Source organism: Aulonocara sp. 'chitande type north' Nkhata Bay, linkage group LG4 (genome assembly GCF_057382095.1).
Source record: "Aulonocara sp. 'chitande type north' Nkhata Bay isolate Kocher_YH1m ecotype deep benthic linkage group LG4, A_spYH_male_GT1.1, whole genome shotgun sequence".
NCBI classification, from domain to species: Eukaryota; Metazoa; Chordata; class Actinopteri; order Cichliformes; family Cichlidae; genus Aulonocara; species Aulonocara sp. 'chitande type north' Nkhata Bay.
In genome coordinates this window covers 15,698,287-15,719,274 of record NC_141347.1, presented here as the reverse complement: position 1 = coordinate 15,719,274, position 20,988 = coordinate 15,698,287, and the positions used below count along the sequence as shown (strand labels likewise).

Here is a 20,988-nt window from a genome sequence, read left to right as displayed (position 1 = left end):
ATGGTGTTATGAACAGTGACCCCCCTCCCCCTGTCTTTGGAAAGGCTTTTTAATCACATCTGGAAACTAAACTGATGATGTCACAGTGATGTCAGCAGAGCTTCTTTTTTTTTTTAGTTCATTAGTATAATAAAAGCGCTCAGTTATTTTAGCTCAGATGGAGTTAAAAAAAAGGTTTCAAATAACTTTAGCTATATGAAGAAGAAAGAAAAAACCTAAAATGATGCAATCATGCGTGAACGTGAATTTGAGTGAACGACCCAAAAACGACAAACGTCTGTGAGCCTCATTTACATGATTCAATTCATGTCGGCTTGGCTGGTTTAAGATGAAGAGTCTGATTAAAGTCTAATTCCAGCTCTCGAAGTCTGTCTCCCACCACCCATGACTAAAACCATTAGGACCCCCAGGCTAAAATGGAGCTTTGCTGTTTGCTAGTGTGCACGCAGAAATAAGAAGACAGCAAAGTGTGTGCTGCAAAGTGATTTGTCACACTTGCAGCACGCTTGGCTGAACAAAGGAGTCCCCTCTGCAACATCACAAAGCCCGGCTGTCGCGACACGGCGATTGGTGGAAAACAGTCCGTCTGTCATGTGATTGGCGCATAGCCCTGAGGCGGGGTGGGGGCTCAGTTATCATGAGTCAGCCCCTTTTTCTGCATGAGCTGAAGGAGGAAGGAGGGGGTGAAAGAGAGGCTCAGACAGAGAGAAATGTCTCCCAACATCGGCTTTGCAGCAGGTCTTAAAAATGCGAACAGAGGACTTTATTAAAAAGTTTGCAGTCTCACATGTTACACAAAAGATACAGAGCAAATGCTAACAATGTTTTTTTAATTTTCCGCTTTTATTACTCAAAAATATCTGTATAAACGGGAAAGAAATTGCCTCAAGATTCTCAACTGTCCGTGAACATTTTAACGAAAACAAAAAAAAAGGTGGAAAAGAGTAACAAGAGGATCTCGCCATTATTGAAGCCCAAAATCAACACGAGAAGGCAAAAGTATCTGAAAGTGTGTTTGTGATTCTCTAAAAACGCACTTTCAGTGTGTTTTTCTTTATTTGAATTGATAAGGAGAGGCTAGCTCGCAGAGCTATCAAAACGGATGAAAACACTAGAATGAAAAACAATAATGCACAATAAAAGGAACGGAAAATAATAATCAGACGGGGGAAAACTTTACTGAAATACTGTAGTGAGGGTACATGAGTGTGTGTGCAGGGGCACACCGGGTCAAAGCAGGATTCACGCCATCGCGTTAGAAGCGTCTGTAGTAGCGGTGCGGTGGCCCGTAGTGCATCGGCATGTCCATCACATCCATGTTGTGCTGATGAAGGTTGAAGGGACCGGGGTTGTGGTGGTGATGGTGGTGGTTGTTGTTGTTGTTATTGTTCAAGGGTGGGAGGTGCTGCAGCGGGGGCACGTAGGGCGCCGGGCGAAGCCGCGGCATGATCACCTGGGGGTAGTGCGGCGGTGGCGCCGGTGGGTAGCGGGGACGCGGAGGGACGAAAAGGGGAGCTTGCACTGCCTGGGGCAGAGGAGCGGGCGGGGGGTTGGGTATGGGTGGGTTTTCTGCAGGTGGACCGACACGGGGCCGCTTGGTGTCTGCGACGGGCTCCGGTGGTGGGCCGACTCTCTTCCCTGAATTATCTGAGAGGAGAATGAAAATAAATAAAAGGATCGGTGAGGTGCACAGCAGGATCAAATGTTTCCCTCACGCCTATCCTTCACATAAACCACACACAGGAAACACTCATGCAACTGCTGCCAGCACGCCTGAATAAATAATAGTCAAAGGGATGAAGAGGAAACACCGGAGAGGAACAGTGTTGTCGTGGCAGTGCCACAGTTTCCTGCCAAAGAACATAATTCACTGCAAACTGAGCGATTAACAGCAGTTTGATGAGTGCCAACATTATTTAATATGTTATTATTATTAGGGGCTTTTTGCTGTTATTATATAGTGCAGTGAAGAAAAAAGTGGGGCGGAGAGACACAGCAAAACCGCTGCACTCAGCCTGACGGCGTATGAGTTAAAGCTCATCGTTTTCAGAGCATGTTTTTGTGACTGACCTGTGCACTTCTTATTCAGCTCCGCCTCCCCTTCCTTCTGGATCTCCTGAATGATTCGCTCGTCATCTTGCTGTAAAAACACAACACACAGAGAAGTTGACACATTTCCAAAAACGCTGTTGCCATTATTACTTGACCTTAAACGACTGAGCTGGTTCGTGTGTTAAACGGTCGTTAACCTGCAGGTCTGCATTATGTAGTTCCCTAAACCAAACTATTTCTAGTAGCTAGAGTTCGCTTTACTTCCTGCTCTGTGCTACAAGTGACCGAGGACATCAGAGGATGAGCTGGAGCTTCTCCAGCTCATTAACTGACTGGAAACTAAAGGCTGCCTGTTGGTTGCCAGTGATTCTGTAGCCAGGCCGCTGTGGGCAGCCACGGCCTCAGATGGTCAAGGTCAAAGTGCAGTGGGAAACACAAGAAGAATCAAGATCTGTGATTGTGAGAGTTTTGAGCGCACCGTGGGGTCGGTCCAGAGGGAGCACTTGCGGCAGTGGCGGCAGGGAGCGCCGGGAGACCGGGCGTGCTGGCAGAAGTGGTTATAGCCGGTGATGGGCTCTCGGCAGAGGTAGCACATGAAGCTGCCGCAGCGGCACGACATCCGGTTGCAGCCCTCCGATTTGACCAGGCCCGTCCCACACTTGACGCACTTCCTCACCCGAGCTGCCGTCATGCGCTCCTCGCTGCAGCACAGAGAAAGTTTAGGAAAATGTGACGAAAGAGGATCGGTTTTGGGATTTTCATTGAGAGAGACACACACACACACACACACACACACACACACACACACACAGTATAACAGAGACATTTTCTGTGAATGAACAGATCCTCTGGATGCAGCAGAACAAACTCCTGCTACTATGATTCCCTTTTAGTTTTGTCCTGTTAGAATCATCAGACCTCGATCCTCTGATCTGTCTACCAGGCCGCTTCCCGTCTCCTTCAGCGCCTGGAAGTAAGACGATCTGCGACCGGCTCAAAACAGGAAGCACTGCAGGAAGCAGCCGGCCTCTCAGTTTCCTCAAATGTTGTCCGGGAAACTGAAGTGTTTACCCAGCATCCTCTCTGGTAGATGTTAAATCTAGCTCTCCTCACATGTTAAATCTGAGCACCCTGTACATTACTGATGAAGGATTCCTGTGACCCACTTACAAGCGCACCCTCATGCGGATCTCGTCTCTCTCCAGGACCTCATCGCAGGTCTTCCCAACATGCTGCTTCCACTGGACGTGGCACTTTCGACAGCTCTCCTAAACAGAAGAAGAAGAAAAAAAAAGACAGGAAGGGGATGTTGAGAAAGAGGGTGCTGCTTCTGTGCTTTTCTCATCAAAAGTCAGGAGATGCATCCACCCATAGTTTTCCCATTAATGCTGAGCAGGCGGTGTAAGTGGGTATTACACTGCAGTCAGAGTGTCTCCCACACACACATACACACACACCGCTGCCTCTGCTCAGCATGCTGCTGGTGCTGCCACTGCAGGGACTCGGGGCTTGCACGGTTAGGTGTGGCTCTCTCTCTGCATGACTGCAGCGAGAGCGCTCGCCGCTGACTGCTCGGTTGCCTAGAAACAACGACTCCAGGCTCCAACCTTTCTCCGTCTCCTCAGCCAAAAGCGCTAGGTTAAAGGGATGTTGGGGAGTGGCGGGGTGCAGGCGGCTCAAGACTCCCACTCTTCCTAACCCTTAGCTAAGTGGTGTCACCATAAATATTTGAGCCCCTCATCTAATATTAAACAGTGTGACAGCTGATGCAGCAAAGCATGATCCACATCTCCACCGCTGCTGCTGCTGCACCTTCCCTCTGTGTCCTGTGACCTCCTCACACATCCTCCTTTCACTGGGGGATTTTTTTTGTTATCATGCATGTAAGTCAGAGCTGATTTCACAATATTCAGTGGGACAGCTCTGCATGAGTAAGGTCAGCCAGAGGGTGGTGGGGGAGAATCTATGGTTTTGGTTGGTGCTTGAGTGATGAGCGCTCCCTAAAAAAAGGCACAAGATCTGGATCTAGTTTAGTTGTTTCTTCAAAAAGAGAAAAAAAACATTCTGAATAAAACTGATATAGAGATGAAAAGCACGGATTCAAACCATATGGAGGTTTGGGGTTCATTATGTCAATTATTATAAAGACCCAGTGACCTAATGGATAAGGCAACAGCGTGCGGGGCTCAGGATTGTGGATTCAAATCCCATCTGGACTACATTTTGTCAATTTCCCAACTGTGGAACTAATAAAAGTGATATTAACTTATCTAACTGAGGAGCAAAGACATTAGAAACACTGTGTGACACTGATCTTGTAACTTGTGTTCTGCTAATAAGCTAATAAGTTGCCAATAAGTCTCCCCGACAGCAGTGGTCTCCCAAGAAGATAACTGCAAAACTGGAACATCTCCGGGACCCCGAGAAAGTGTTTAAGATGCTGACTCAACCTGACACAACCAAGTCAAGAAAAGCCCAATCATCCACACACACAAAATATGATGTCTCAGCCGTCACAAAAACATGTTAATCTGCAGGCCGGCTGATGTAATCATGCAGACGAGTGAAAGCTAAAGAGGAAAATACCCCTATAGTCTGTAGTTAGAGAATAACTGTTAGAGATTACAGAAGCGGAATAAACAGGAAAAGCTCAGGTGGAAGAAATATTCTGCTTAAAAGAAAAGAGCCAGAGTGAGCATTCCTGGACTCAAGTGTCACAAAACCCCCCAAATCAAAACAAGAAAACGCCAGCTCACACAAAGCCAGACCAGGGCGAGAACGACAGAACGATGAGAGATCGCCCCCTAGTGGTGACATCGAGGCCAAGGAACGAGGAGAGCAGAGCGAGCGCGCCTGTCCGAGACCTGTTTGACAAGACACTGAAAACCAGGAACACACCTGAGTTCTTATAGTGCAGCTAAAAATACAGCTGCTGATGTCACAGCCAAACCTCGAAGGGGGTGTGTCGTCCACGCCTTCACTTACACACAAACACACACACACACACACACAGGAAAGAAAAAGAAACGAAAAAAAAATTGAAGCAGGCTGAAATGTGACAGAGGTCACAGAGATAAACACACAGCAGCAGCACCACAAGTTTGTCTTTTTCACCCTCTCTGCATTCATTAATTCACACTCACTGCTCCTGCTATTTTTTCCCCAGCATGTTCCAGCTCGCCTTACTCCTTCATTCACTGCTCTCCTTTTCTGCATGCCACTCCCTAACAGCACCTCCTTCCTACTTTCATTCATATTTTGCGTCTCCTCTAAATCTTTTTCTTCTTCTCTTGCGGTGGACGCTACAGCAGCCCTTATAAGGATGTGCACAGCTTCTGATGGGCTTGTAAGGGGATGTGTGTGTCTGTCAGTGTGTGGCTTTTGCTGCAATCAAACTCGAGTGGCATTTCGAATGGCAGGAAGGAAGAGGTTAAACCTGACATGACAAGCCATAAGCTTGTTGCTTGCAAGCCCGTCACAGGACTTGCTCCTTTGAGAAAATTCATCTGATCTACAGGAACAGCAACACCAAGACTGCAGTGTACAGATTTGCACAGTGCTTCCACTTCCAGTGTCTCACATATCACATTCCTCAACAAGTAATCATGCACAGGCCGGGGACAAACCTGTGCAAATGTCCTCACAACCACATGTGGAATATGTTTGTGTAGGTCAGACAGAGCCAGGACAGATTGGGAGAAAGAAAAAAAAACTGAAGGAGAGGACAGAATCTGGGTCAAATTTGATGAGAACCACATTTGAAATGGACGAGGAAGTGTGACCGACCAGTCAGAAACCAGTATGAGGGGAGTGGACAGTGTGGCTAGCCAATGAGACGGTGGTATGGAAGAAGGCGGGTGGGCTTACGGAAGTGTGTCAGTTACATAATGAGGCCCCGCCCTGCTTGAGCGGGCTGTGGGGTAGACTGTACAGTGTGTGTGTATGGGAATAAAAAACACACACACGTGAAAACAAGAGAGGAATTAACACCTCAATATCACCCGTCTCTTATTAAACACTGGTGATAGTACCAGCGTGTGTGATGGGGGTTTCCAGGTAACAACACACATCCCAATTCTAAGTGGAAGTGGAAGCAGCTTTTTGCGGCATACATAAGCAAACATAACAGAGCTTAAACGTGCTGGCTTTAAAAGCTGACTGAATTTGCACTGCAGACGAATCACTGAGCAAGGATCAGACCCAGAGTTATCTGGAGCATGTCTAACTTTTACGTCTCTGGGTGTGTGTGTGAGCTTGTAATGAGGTGCAGCTGTGCAGTGATGCTGCAAGGCCAGCAACTGTAAGCCTATGGCTCCACCTACAGGCTGCTGGCAGGAATTGCATTGGATTTCTATTCTTCACTGCCTGAGGCGAAAATCTGCAACAAATGCAAGCATAATGCCGAGCCAAAAGGAGGCATCTGAGAGCCACGTGCTAATAGAGAAGCTATGGTAAAGACAAAACGCTACTGTGGAGCCACAAGTAAGAAGAACTAGTCCAGCTTGGGCCAAGTCAGCAGATGTAGGATTACAGAAGAGGTTTGCTATGGAGGAAAAACCCTGCTGGCACATGGAAAAGCTCAGGTGTAATTAAGAATCTGGTTAAAACCTCAGTTTTAGTTTCCTCCAAAGTTCCTATAAAATCTTTTAAAAAGGCCTCTGGGAAAGTTGATGCTGGAAACACCCTAAAATACCAAGGCAGCAGAAATGCTGAGGAGGATAACTCACATGACTCATTTCTTACTGTTTCAATGTGGTGTCTGCACTGCTTTGAGAGCCGTTTAAAGGGCAAACAAGTCTTACACTGATGTCTCACAGCCCTCTGAAACTAAAACAGGGTTTGCTCAAACACAAAGACAAAGTGCTGCTCTTGTATGAAAACAAATTAAAAAGTTAAGTATATCCCATTTTCAAAACAGAAAATGACAAAAAGGAAAAATATTTTACACTTTGGAAGAGACTTTTTAAATATGTGCTTACACCACAGGGACATGCTACACCATGAAACCAATTCACAACAACCTGTTTCACAAGCCTGAATATGAGAGCTACTGGCAGCTTCGGGCATTTAATAAAATATTTTTTCTCTTGACTTGTCTGAGTCCAGGTTCTGTGGGCAGCACTCTCAGCAGAGACACCCAGAGCACCCTCCTCTCCCAGCTCATCTAGGAGAGATTCAGTCTGTCCACTGTCCCTACTTCAGGGACTCCGCTCTTTAGGAGGTACCCAGGACACTTCACCTGTGAGGGGGTCCGGCATCCTAGTCAGATTTCCAAACAACCTCAACCTGCTACCTTTGCTGTGAATGACAGCTCTACCCAAACGCCTGCACTGCTCCCACTGTCCCTGATGACGAGCTCAGACTGCCTTCAGACGAAGCTAATTCCTGCTGCTTGTATTTGCGATCTCATTCGTTCATTCATTTGGTCATCCACTGTCACCAGAGCTTGTGACCACAGATCTGCTCAGTCACACAACAGTGCCTGTACAGATTGCGAGCTTTACAGTTTTACTAATGTTTATGTGCAATGCCGCCATCTTGGATTGTTAAATTGGGGCTGGTGGGGTTGCTTCAACTGGGAAGTCTGACTTGAAGGGCTGTTCAAGTCGAAAATTTCAATTGGGAACTTGGAAATTCTGACTTCAAACAGAACACACCAGAAGAACCATGTCCTCAGTCTTGGAGGTGCTAATTCGCCCCTCTCCACTTCACACTTGGCTGCAAACTGCCCCAGCACAAGCTGGAGGGGCTCGCCTGATGGAGCCAGAGAAACAACATGATCTGCAAAAAGCAGAGAGGTGATCCTGAGACCACCGAACTCGATACCATCGGCTGCACCTAGAAATGAAAACTTGTCTTTTCTTCTTGACCGTGTTTCTACAAGTCTCACAGACCTGATCTGTGCGGGCAAGATCCTGCAGTTTGCCTGCACTGTACAGACTGGCCTTCTGCCATGAAACTGGTTGAGCTCACCAGCTTTATAACCATGTTCTCCGTCCATTGGCTACCAATTGGTTTGAAAGCGATTGCACTACTCCTGCTTCTCTTTCTTCTGCTTGGTCTTTTAGTCTTTTTCTGTCAACTACTTTGTTAGCTTGCAGGTTTGATCTGTGTTTTTCATCATGTACATGTGCGATGTTTTGTTGGCCAGATTAAAATCTTCAAACGGCCCAAATCTGGCCCACGGGCCTTCAGTTTGACATGAAAATTGGAAGAATGCGAGCTCATCGGTTAATGAAGGGTTTGACCTTATACCACTGTGCGAGGAGTCACACATTTTTCTTGTATGACTACTGACATAACCCCCTCCCAACTTCTCTCCTACCTTTGAGGGAATGCAAAGATAGCAGAGGTGTGTGTGTGTTTGCTTCTCTTTACAGTTGTGAGCAGGAGTGAGTGCGAGACGTTTACAGAAGCAGAGCTCACAGAAAAACAGAGGAAAACGGGAGGGTTGTATTTATGTGGGGAAAGGAGCGTGAATGAGCCTGTGTGTGTTTCTGCCAAATAATGAAGGTTTTTTTTTTGGCCTGGAATTTGTGCGACAACTCCGGCAGACAAAGAGCATCGCCTCCCCCTGCATTCCTCAGACAGAGGGAGGAGGCCCCGAGATAAACAGAGAGGGAGCCAGAGGTGGCGACCTCGCCACATGGAACGGTTCATCATTTCCAAAAGCTGCTCATCAATCTCTCCTCTGCCTCTCTCTCTTATGCATGTCGGGCTTCGTGTCCAGGCTGCACGGAGATAATTTATAGGTAGACACCATTTTGCTGTCACGACGCTCTGAATTATTCACGATTCAGTCGTCCACTCTTGGTTTGAAAATTTAGATTAGATCTTCTGTGCTGTAAGTACTCTTACCCAGGGTCACATCAGAAGATGTGCAGATGAGTGTCGACCTACTTTGGTGTACACTTCTTTGCGAGAGTGTTGAATTTACTTTATAAACAGAGAGAGAGCAGAAGAGCAGAACTCACCTTGCGGCACCGAGGGTTGGGACAGCTAAACAGAGACATGTCTTTGTCCAGCAACGCTGGGAAGTTGCAAAACGGACACCTGGAAGAGATCAGAGAGGAAAAATGAGCTAGACAAAGCAGCCAGATCTTCAACATCCCACATTAGGAGAGACAAAGTGCTAATCATAAATAGGTTAGGCTGCAGCTAGCTATTATCAATCTGCGGACCATTTTCTCACGGCAATTTCTCTAAGCCCCCCTTCCTTTCGTTCTGTAAAAGTGAAGATGAACCATACTGAACATGAATCTCAGCTGACTGGCTTTTGCATTACAGCTGAAATATTTTCTACCGTTTCTGTTTGCATCACCTGATTTGAATTTCCACCCACCCATGTTGTCGTGTAGACTTTGAATCTACTCCTGATGCTTTGTGTTTGCTTTGAACACATGATTAGCCCATGAGCCCAAGTTCTAGCCAATATTTTAAAAGTTTGATTTTTTTAAATGAAAATTTTACATTTTCAATAAAGGCTGGAGGCCACTTCTGCAAAATGACAGGGGGCTCAGCAGCCAGTTATTAAAAAAATAACTGATTATCATTTATCATGATTGAATTTCATTCAGTTATATTTTCATAGCACTGAATCACAACAGTTGCCTCGAGGCGCTTGGTAAGACCCTGCAATAGGACAGAGAAAACCCCAACGAAACAAATCAAACGACCCCCTCAAAGCAAGCACTTGGCGACAGTGAGAAGGAAAAACTCCCTTTTAACAGGAAGAAACCTCCGGCAGGACGGGTGGCCGTCTGCCAGTTGGGGCAAGGAGAAGGAGACAGGACAAAAGACAGACAGAGAGCCAGAGATTAGTAATAACTGATGACTGCATGCAGAGGTGTGTATAAACAGAGTGAGTGTGAAAAAAGGTGAGTGAAGAACACACACTTGCAGTGCATCATGGGAAGCAGCCTAGGCTTATTGCAGCATGGTCACCAGGGTCACCTGAAGCCCTAACTACAAGCTTTATCTAAAAGGAAAGTCTTAAGCCTAATCTTAAAAGTAGAGAGGTTGAATCCAAACTGGGAGCTGGTTTCACAGAAGAGGGGCCTGAAAGTTGAAGGCTCTGCCTCCCATTTTATTTTCAAATATCCTAGAAACCACAAGTAAACCAGCAGTCTGAGAGCGCTCTGTTGAGGTGGAATGGTACTGTGACGTCTTTAAGATAAGACAGGGTCTAATTATTCAAGGCCATAATTCTATCCATCTGTAAACATTGCTGGAATCTCTTTATTCAATTTTATTAAGTCAATTAAAAATCTGTTTGTGGACAAACTGGCACCTCGAGTTATCAGTTACTTTATTATACCTATAAATCTGGGAGCAAAGAAAAGCAGAATCCAGCTACAGAGCTACCCCCACACACACTTACCTCACTAACTCATCTGCACAGGTGGCAGCAACCGCCTCCTCCGCCTGCCTCTCGTAATATTTACACAGTATATTCTCTGGTAGGACCTTCTCCAGCTCACACACAGGGTAGGAGCACGGGCAGCCCCCCTCCATGCAGCTCAGGTCCGACTACAAGAAGAGGACGGAGCGCGACTTCATTACAGAGCAGAGACGCTGCACGTTCACAGCCACCTCCAGTTTAACTGACCATTATTATGACACATTATTAGGTACAACAGTGCGCTCAGATGAGGCGGATGAAAAACACGACAACCTTTTATGCAATACAGGATACACCAGTACCAGCAACAAGGCACCTAATAAATGGGAAAGTCTTTATTTTCACAATAATACATGGACAACAAACACTGATGATATGCGAAATCTGTGCCCCAGCTCATATTCAATCTTGACATTTATTTGACAGCTCATCACTCAAAGAAGTGTGTATTATTATGGGATTAGTCAATTATAGTTGCCAAGCAACATTACCAGTTAAGTCGTATTGAAAACAGAAAATGTCTGCGTGTACCTTCCCAGAGCCAAACACCGCCTCCTGAGCGTATTTGACCAGGCACTCTTTACAGAACAGGTGACCGTCCGAACACTGCGTCATCTTCTCAAAAGCAAACTCCCCAAAACAGCAGCCACACTCTATCAGCTGACCATCCTGGAAAAACAATCGGAACACATCATAAGTCAAAAACCTCACATTATGCAGAAAATCCTGACAATATCTAAAATGAACCTCGAATGAAACCAGCACATTCTGCAAGCTAACAAGTTTTATACTGGATTTATTATGATTATTTCTGAAATAGAGAATATGAGGCAAAAACAGACATCGTAGAATTCTAAAAAGCTTAAATTTCAGTATTTTGTACCACAAAAGACCACATTTATTCTTCAACACAATCTGAGCTCTCTTAGGCAGCTTTCTTGTCATTTCTTTAAGTCATCTTCAGGAATAGTTCTCCAGGTTTCTTTAAGGACATTCAAAGCTCTTCTTTGGATGCTGACTGCCTTTTGTTTCAATCCATGACTGATACTTTCCATTGTGTGGTTTTATATCTAGGTTTATTTAACTGCATTGCTGGTGTGTTTGGGATCACTGTCATGCTGAAAGGTTAACTGTTTCAGGTTAGATACTGAGTAAGATCCTCAATAGCTTCTCAACAGCCACCCTTCCACAAAGACCATTTCTGATGATCCTTCAGTGGATTAGTTGGATCTCTCAGGTCCTGTGTCAGATCCTTGCTTATGTCTTCAGGACACGACTTTCAGACACTGAAATCTGCTGTAGATACTTCTTTAGACCTACCACTTCTTCTTTCATCCTCCACTTCTCCAGTTTCCGCACTGCTGACCAAGCCAAGCTAGACAAGCTTTCAGGTAATACTTTGGGAATCATGTTATATTCAATTTTATGCCTGTCAAACTGTGTTGTAGGTATTTAGCATTTTTAGCAGATTCAGCGAAAGAAATGGGAACAAATAAGTTTTTTGTGACAGGCTGCTGGTAAAAAATTGGCTAAAGATACAATATAAAACTGGTTCTAAGCAAAGTTATCTGTTATGTGTAGGCACAGCACTGGTGTCACAGAAGCTGCCTTATTATCATTATCATTATTATTAATACTATTATTATTGTTGTTTAAAAGCTTGATTGAAATGAGTGAAAAGGCAGCCAAATATCCAAAGAAAAAAATGTAAGAGCTTTTTAAAGCCGCAAAACCACGTTAATCAAAAAAAACAAAAACAAACGTCTGGCTCCTTGGCAACACGATAAAAAGAAATGAGGGGTGTCTCAAGACTTATTCACAGCACAGTGTTATCTGGAAACATCACTGAAAAGCCACTTTAGACTGAATCAACAGATAGAGTCCTATAGATGAATCCTACCTTTTTATACTCATCTTCATTGACCTGAAGAGCAAGGAGGAAGTCCTCATGCTGGGGGGGGGGGGGGGGGGGGGGAGAGAGAGAGAGAGAGAGAGAGAGAGAGAGCGAGCGGGGCAGTCGATTAATTGGTGAAGATCGGGCGCACGAGGTAAGCTGTAAGTCAACATTGCAGAGAGTGACCTGAAAACAGAGAGTCCCTGGGACTGAACCGGCTCCACTGCTGGGTGTATGATGCCATGGGTGTATGCTAATTTAGCTACTGACTGTGCCTAAGTTTGACTAACATATTCACCCTACTAAGTGCTTGAAATCTAAATGACTGAACATTAGCCTCAGAAACCTCTGTATTCCATGTTATGCAGCACATCACAAGGTTATCAACAGTTGCGAAGCAGCTCTATGCAACATATCCAATCATTATAATTGTTCTATTCGCTGAAGCAAGGCGCCTTTAATATACTGAGCAGCACCACATTATTCCCTGGTCTTCGAACAAATGCAGCTTCTAACAGTGGAGTTGTCCAATTAGTAACTTAAATCTTCAAGCGGCAGATAAATACAACCGCCTGTGCAAGGCAAGAAATTATCATCATGAAGCTGACTGCACAATATGAAGCTCCAGACTAGTTCCTATATGCTTCAGTTTCACTATGCAGTTCTATCACCTGCTAAATGGTTAATGGCACAAACAAAATAGGGAGAGGATAGCTACTGGTGGCAACCACAGACAGGGGAAATAGCAGACAGTGGAAACTCTACTCAGCAAAAAAATAAATAAATAAATAAAAGGCCTGGTAAACAGAAGCAAAGAAGGTGAAAGAGACCTAATAAAAACAAGAAGGAGCTTTGGATACTGGATGGAGAGACCTCCAGGACATGAGAGGGATTTAAAGCAACATAATTAGCCCCATATACCCGACTGCTTTAAAAGCCAAAGCTATCCAGTCTTTGAGACAATGGTGCAGGGTGGGGAAGGGTACAGTGGGAAAAGCTAGAAAGAGTGCTTGCTATACAAATGACTTACTGCATTAGAAAGCTACTGTTTAGATAAGTGAAGTATATCATTATCTGTTAAAAAATGAAGGCTTATAGAGTTCAGGGTTTTCTTGCACAGAGGAATTCTTGGTGCAGAAAACAAAGAGGTTTTTACACAGCCATAAACACCCCCGTAAGGAATGTAAGGTAACACAGACTTGCTGCCTTTATACTCCATGAACCAATTATGGTTGTTGTGCTCAGTTCACTCCGCAACCCCCCACATAGGGCCATTCTGGGCTATAAAAATCGTGATAAATGCAACACTGAAGGAAAACAGAGTGCCCGAGTGAGTGTATTTGTGTGTGTACCTCTGCCCATTCCTTTGCCTTCTGCTGATAGAACGAAAGCTCCTTCTGCACAGATGCCTCCAGACTGCTGTATGTCCTACAGTACCGACGGTCATTCTCCAAGAAGTACATCCTCTTGTCAAACTTAACCGAACCTGGCGGACAAGGAAGAAACCAGTTACTGAGAGTTTCCAGTGGCTTGTGAAAGCAATTTCTGAATGTGCAAAAGAGCAATAAGTAAAAGATGCAAAAACAGGTGCATGCTAAAAGTTTTCTCACCGTACTCAAAGTGGAAATCGACGTAGCAGCGTTCCGAGGTCCTGCTCCGTCGTTTCTTTCCCGACGGGTCCCCTGACTCTTGCCACTTCTTCAGAGCTTCACATAAGGCCTGGGAGGAAGAGCGAGGGAGAGTTGAAAGGTACGACAGCAAAGAAGACAGAGGAGGCATGGTGTGCTCTCAGATGGGACTTTAGGTACCTTGCGTGTGATTGCATAGTGTCCCTTCAGGGCGTTGAGAGCCCATTTAATGTCCTGACAGCTGAGCATCCTGAAATCTGCCATGAGCAAGTCAGCGGCCTGCATCACAACTTCAGGTCCCACTGCGCCCAGCTTGCCATAATCAAACAAGTCCTCGGTCACCTGAAAGACCGCAAACATGAAAACAGAAACACACATTAATATACGATTCACAGATTATATGAAGCTGTAGTCAGTGATCGGCTTGAGTGGAAAGGTAAAATAAATAAATATCGGTAAACCTCCAGCACTTAAAAGTCAATTCAACAATGAAAAATTGCAGTGTTTACTTGAACTAACAGCTACACCCTGACACAGGCAGTCATAGCTAATAGCTGTCTGCTAGGCCTCACCTCCACCTATTTGTATCACTGATGTGAACCTATTCCCTACATTTACATCGGAGGAGACGTCTGGGACATTTTTATTATAATAATCTCAAAAATAAAAAGGCCTACTCTGAGATACATCCATAAGGATAGTCCCTCAGTTTTGCTTCTATTACTTCTGAAGTCCACGAATTGGTAGATATTAGGGTCTGATTGTTGCAGTTAGCTAATAACTTAGCACTCAACCCTTTGGTTTTAATATAATCACTTCTGACATCAAAATACCCCCAAAGAACATAGACAGTCTATATTTACATACAGCATGATTTATTTCTTTTAATTTGGTTACTAGACGGAGCCTCAGCACATCCATTCCATCATTCTACATCAACACTCTTTAACCACATTATAGACATAATCTGATACCAGAAATAGTTCCATTAGAAACTATAATGGTCTGCTCAGCTTGAATTCATGTAACGAGGAACCACGTCGCCGTTATTAATTTGTATCTACACTTTACATAACTGTCCTAAAAGGGCTTTTAAACCCTGACCCACACTGCGAGATCCTAGCTTACGTTGCACTTTTTACTGATTGAAATTCTACTGTTTGCACATTAACACCATTTACACACATTTTCTGTGCATCTAACACGCACACACAAAGACACCTGCCTCATTTTGGGTGCCACCAGACTCTAGTAGGATGCTGGTGGGAGCTGATGTGGCCGCTGCCGTGTCTTTCCTCGGATAATCTTGAGTCTCCAACAGCAGGTTACAGATACTGGGAACAGAGCAGAGGGAAGGGGGGCTGCATGTGTACAAGCTCTCACAAACATTCACACAGTTACAACTGCGCACAGTTGGCAATCATTTCATATGTGACCACCTACACCTGTCTTTATGACGCTGTGTAACATACAAGCTAAAACAGAATGCAATAATTTGCAAATCCTTTCAAAGGATAAAGGTACTACCAGAGAGTTAGAGACTGTATTGCTGACAAATATCAAGAAAACTGAGAAAAATTGTTATACTATCAGTCCAGAGGCCAAAAACTCTTGACCCCGGGCTCTTTGAAGACAGACTGAGGAAAAGGGGAAAACTGCCCTGTGATCAGACCAATCAGTAACTATCTTTACCGTGTACTCTGCACTAAAGCAAAGAGTTTAAATCAGCTTTTTTAAATCAGTGTACAGATCAAGACCCAAGAGCCGTGACGATACAGACGTACATATATGAAGGCATCACTAATACTGGAGAAGGTTCTGCTTATTTTAGCTAGATAATGGGAAACCACATGTTGCACAAAAATGATATATTATACATGTAACCACTTGAAATTGCAGCTTAGTATCCAAAAACTTGCAAATTGCTGATAAAAGAAGAAATGACACAAAAGAGAGATTTGACCTTGTCCCATCTTTTTCTGAATGTGTTCTTGGCATAAATTCCAAATAAACTTGTGTATTTAAAGGAAATACAATTTCTCAGTTTCATCATTTCTTTTTTCATTTGAACTATTTTGAATTAATCACAGACTTTATATGACTTGCAAATCACTGCATTCTGTTTTAAAATTCACATGTGGCACATTGCTTCGAACATGGTTACCCAACAAGATATAGGTATCTATTTTAAAGCTCTACGTTAAGGTTAAATTAGATAAGATGATTCTTACACATTCAAGTCTTTCACATTATTCTTTTGGATCAGTTCTGCTACATAGGTTTCTTGGACGTCGGGGAGTAGATCCAACTGTAGAGGATATTCAAAAAGTTGAGGAGAGCATGGCCGGAAAGAAGAATGGGGTTGGAACGGATGAAATGCGAGACAACACAGCACAATTACACTCATTTAACTTTATAACAGATAAAAGAGATGCAAACAATTTTCGTAATGAGATACTCACAACACCATTGATAAGGGCTCTAACGTGAGGCTGGTGCTCTGGTCTCTCCTGTTGTGCGGAGGGTCCAGGCCTTGCATCCTCTATCTGGGGAATGTCCTCTGGTGCTGGAGGCACTGCGACCAGATTAAGTCTTTCGGGGTTCTGACCCAGAATAAGTCGTGCTTCTTCTCTGTTGTGTGGGACTGAAGCTGCGGGAGCGGGAGGAGCTGGAGGAGCAGGAGGAGGGTTAGAGTTCACACCAGGTACCCTAATGTTAAGTCTGTTGGCTGGCTGAAGCAGACCCGAGGGACCAGCCTGAGCTGGAGGGTTTGGAAGGGCATTTTTGGGTGCCTGGCTCCCCAGGATGATCCGGTGACCTGCTTCTGGAGGACCCAGTCTCTCTGGGGCTGCAGCTATTAGAACTGCAGGGGGCATCCCTGGTATAACCTGAGGGGGTTGAGGAGGCTGGGCCGCAGCCTGGGCAGGGGCCTGAGCCAAGGGCTGCGGCTCAATCTGAATGAGATTGCCCCGCATTCGAGTGACTGGCACAGGCTGCAGCAGACCCTGGGGCTGGGTTATTAGAGCCGAAGCTTGATTTGGCTGTGGGGGAAGAACAACTAGCTTCACCTCCTTCAACTGGATGAGGTGGGGCTGCACTGGCACTGTTCCACCAGACTGGAACAGTGAAGTACTAGGCTGAGGGTGCGTCCGTATACGAGATGGAGGATGTGCAGACGAAGTACTGGCCTGAGGATTGTCTTGCGTAAGGCTACTCGTGCTAGCCTTTACTTGAGTCTTTGTAGAAGAACTTGAAGCAGTCACTGCAGCAGCACTAATATAGTGTGTGGCACTGGCAGAGGAGTTCGCGTGATGCTCCAACCGTAACTGTGCTGAGGAGCCAGGTTGTGGATGCGCGAGTCCAGATGTGCTAGGCTGAGGCTGGACAAGCATTTGTTCAGGTACTTGTGCAGGTATTCTGGATGAGATGGTGTTGGCCTTGGCATTTGTGGAGGTAGATGGGGTGTGGACAGAAGAAATTGCATGGAGCTCCCCACTTGTGTCTGCTGATGTACCGTTGTGCTGCTGTGAGTTTATGGTCGGTTTTGGCTGGGAGAGTGATGAAGGGCCGAGATCCAGCAGTGTGTTTCCAGATGTGCTCGAGTGCGCCGGAAACTGTACTTTAATGGCTGCTTGGGGAGACGTGGTTCCCTTGGCATCTCTGGAGGTAGAGGGGGCACAGGCAGGGACTGGGTCCAGTGTGGAAACCCCAGAAGATGCGCTACTTTGACTTACAACTTTAATTGGGTTGTGCGAGGCCCCGCTCCATTTCGCCGCTGGGCGGATCACGTGTCTGCGCGCAGGCATTAGCGGCTGAAGAGAGCAGAAAGAATCCCAGAAAAATGTATTCAAACATATATAAATAAGTCTCAAGTGACATACACGAAGAAAGGTTCAAGAATAATCTGCATCAGTTACCTCCAGTATGCTGACATCGTCGTCATCTGCATCGTCCGGGACCAAAACGGGACTGCTCGGTACAAGAGTCACAGGCTCTTCATCCGAGTCATCAGAAATAGTGATGAGCTCTCTCAAATGAGAGCGCGAGCCTGCACAGACACACGCACAGTGGAGTTATTAAACGATGCATTTACAGGGGATGTAAAAAGGGACATTCACTGCATCGTGTAGAAATTTAAGACAAAGGAGATGAGCGATTGCAACATGAGCCAATGCTGAATTTCTTTGCAGAAACCGTTAGTTCATCAGACAACTAGCTGAGGTGCTGAAAATAATCTGCACTTTTGCACTTCCTCCTAAAAAGTACAAAACACGAGGTTTATATGCGTGTGTGCAACAGGTCAAATACACGAAAGTGGCTGGACCTCTCAGAGCATAAGCAGAACATTTACATCTTAAAACGTGAAGCTCTGCAAGGCAAGATATTCGAGCACATTTTGATAATTGTTTTTAGGTTTTTATTAACATACTGTTACTAACCTGAAGTTTATAAAGGTGCTGACGGGTTTATTAGACCAGCAAATTATTTTTTTATGTAGTTATGGAGCATCTGTTGCACTTTTTACACTGTTACAACAAATGCATGTACTATGCATGTCTGTGACTTCTCTCTGTGTACTCCAGCTTCCTCCCACAGAGCAAAACATGCTTGGTGTAGCAAGGCTGACTTACAATTCTAAATTGACCATAAAGCTTGATTTAGACTTCTGGTTGAGATTTATGGAAGGAGTTGAATTGGAGTGTTAGTGTGAATGGTTGTCTGCCTCTATGTGTTAGCTCTGCAACAGACTGGTGACCATTCCAGGGTCTACCTTGCCACAGATGCGAAAGGCTCTAGCCCTTTCCTTGGCCCTAACTTGGACAAGTGGAAGCAAGCAAATGGATAGATGCATAAAAACAATAATCATATATCCTGGAGACAGACAATTGTGTCTACATGCATGCCGGTGCGGATGTGAAGTCTCACCTTGGCTGCGGTGAACGTTGAAGCTTGCCAGGTGAATGACCTCATCATCGCTGCCTCCATCTGCCATTGTGAAACTACACTTAGCAGCTCCCTGAATCAGCCCACATACACAATCACTGCTCAATCAGTAACATCTACACCCACACACACAGACACACACATACAGAGAGTTATGTTTCCATCAGAGGACATTACATACACACGCATTACTTTCCTGGAGATTTACCATAACCATAATCACTGCCTTTTAAACCCTTACCACAAACAAACTCTTGAAACGAAAATAGATTCGTGTTATGGGAACTTGTTTTATTTTATTTTTCTCGTAAAAAGGAGGCAAGTCCCTTCAATGTGACTTTTTATAACCATTAATTTCTATCGTTAGAATGTCTATGTATGACACGCGCACAACAACACTATCACCCTGCTGGTATTCCCCTGGAATCCAGCAAATGGTTTCAGTTTAACATCTGTCACATTTACAGAAAACGAGGAGAGCTGGACTCCACCCTGAGAACACAACTAATCTAATCGCACAGACTACTAAAGACTCAGGAGCACGTTAGTGACTCCCCCAAACACGTTACTAGAGAGAACTCAACAAAGACGGAAGCTCCACGGGGAAACAGAATGCGGAGTTGGGCTCATTTAAATCACCACCGACGAATAACATTAGCGCTACCACTGATGTGTTCGCCGGCACAGTCGTGTAAACAAATATGTGCTAACGACCTGTATCGGCTTTACTTGCGGGCGCAGCTCTGATCGTCCTCGATCTGATCAAAGGTGGCACAAATCTTGTGTTGTTAAAACAGGACACGCTAACCCAGCGAGAAGCTGCCTGTACACGTCCCCCGCACTTGCACCGCTTTCCCCGCCGTGACATTAGGTTTAACATGGCCCTTTTAGCATCAAGTTTAAGGCGGTGTTTGAAAACAAGCATCCCATCATGGCTATCGATCATTTCCGCTGACACAAACAGAACAAACTGCTCTTAGCCAAGCTAGCATTCGTTAGCTTGGCTGGCTAGCTAGCCAGACTAGTTAGCTGACTTGTGCGAGGCTTCCTGTCCACAGAACCGCTTCAAACAGTCCCCACACGGCTCGAAGTCACAACACGAGAATATCTATGTAGAAAAGTACTATACCGCAGCTCCGTCTTGGTTCATGAGTACAATACGTCTTCTTGGTCAAGTGACAAACCGTGAATAACGAAACAAACTGCCAAAACAAGAAGAGCAGAGACGTCACGACGTTAAAAACACCCAGTCACCACGTTCAGAAGGCCCGTGGGAAATGTAGTCCCACCCACACTTGCCTGATTCTTCACCAAGCGTTAAGTCCAAGATACAAACGTACCCATTCTGTCGCGAAATACAGGTTATCTACTGCGTGAGGTATTGTATTTATATGTAGGGCTCCTTAAACAAGAAGCAGAAAAACTTTGAACTATTAGCTCTCTCTCCCTTTTAGTTAGGATTAAAGAAAACCATACTCAAACAACAGATCAAAATAATATACTTAAAATGACTTTGAATATGAAAATCATATGTAACTATCAAATCTGTATGTTTAAATGCTCTGTAACGCTATAACCTATTTACAGGAAACCAGCTATGCTTTTCACGTTTTCCTAACATTTATAGGATTCTATTGCAATGATGAATTAAATAATCATAAATAAACAGTTCAGTGTCTGTCCAAGTTATCCCACAGACTGCACTAAATACTCTGTTTCAGATGACTGACTCAGCCACTGAAGAATCTCCAATTTCTTTGCCTCTTGGGTTATTTTTTACAGTTTGCTTTGGGTCATTATCCATTTGCAACGTGAAGCTCTGTCTTGCAGGATTTAGCTGAATCTGAGCAGACAGTACAGCCCTATACACTTCACAATTCATCCTGCTGCTTCTATCAGCAGTCACATCATCAATAAACACTGTATGGCAGCCATACCTCCACCATGTTTGACAGATGATGTGGTATGTTTCAGATCATGAGCCGTTTCTTTTCATCTCCAGACTTTTCTCATCATTCTGGTAAAAGTTCATCTGAGTTTCATCTGTCCATAGAACTTATTTTGTTATT

At 44.8% G+C, this 20,988-nt stretch overlaps 1 protein-coding gene across 1 annotated transcript; it reads right to left on the bottom strand.

The window, feature by feature from the left end:
* Window positions 1-824: 824 nt before the first annotated feature.
* On the bottom strand, window positions 825-20,193 carry rnf216 (ring finger protein 216). Its single transcript, XM_086288703.1, has 17 exons — window positions 20,049-20,193; window positions 18,902-19,035; window positions 17,893-18,023; window positions 16,438-17,787; window positions 16,207-16,283; window positions 15,201-15,309; window positions 14,156-14,317; window positions 13,958-14,066; window positions 13,700-13,833; window positions 12,354-12,404; window positions 10,985-11,122; window positions 10,433-10,581; window positions 9,027-9,105; window positions 3,223-3,320; window positions 2,531-2,753; window positions 2,071-2,140; window positions 825-1,647 (listed from the first exon to the last, which is right to left on the bottom strand). Exons 2-17 carry the CDS (start codon window positions 18,966-18,968, stop codon window positions 1,256-1,258), a joined length of 3,339 nt encoding a protein of 1,112 aa, XP_086144829.1. The 5' UTR covers window positions 18,969-19,035; window positions 20,049-20,193; the 3' UTR covers window positions 825-1,255.
* Window positions 20,194-20,988: the final 795 nt, after the last annotated feature.

Bases quoted from the DNA above. Each gene is read 5' to 3' on its own strand.
- rnf216 (XM_086288703.1), bottom strand. From the start codon at position 18,968: ATGGCAGATGGAGGCAGCGATGATGAGGTCATTCACCTGGCAAGCTTC. The intron at 18,024-18,901 runs GTGAGACTTCAC...GTGTCTGTGCAG, and splicing joins CAACGTTCACCGCAGCCAAG to GCTCGCGCTCTCATTTGAGA. The intron at 14,318-15,200 runs GCAGGTGTCTTT...GCGGTCTTTCAG, and splicing joins CTGGTGGCACCCAAAATGAG to GTGACCGAGGACTTGTTTGA.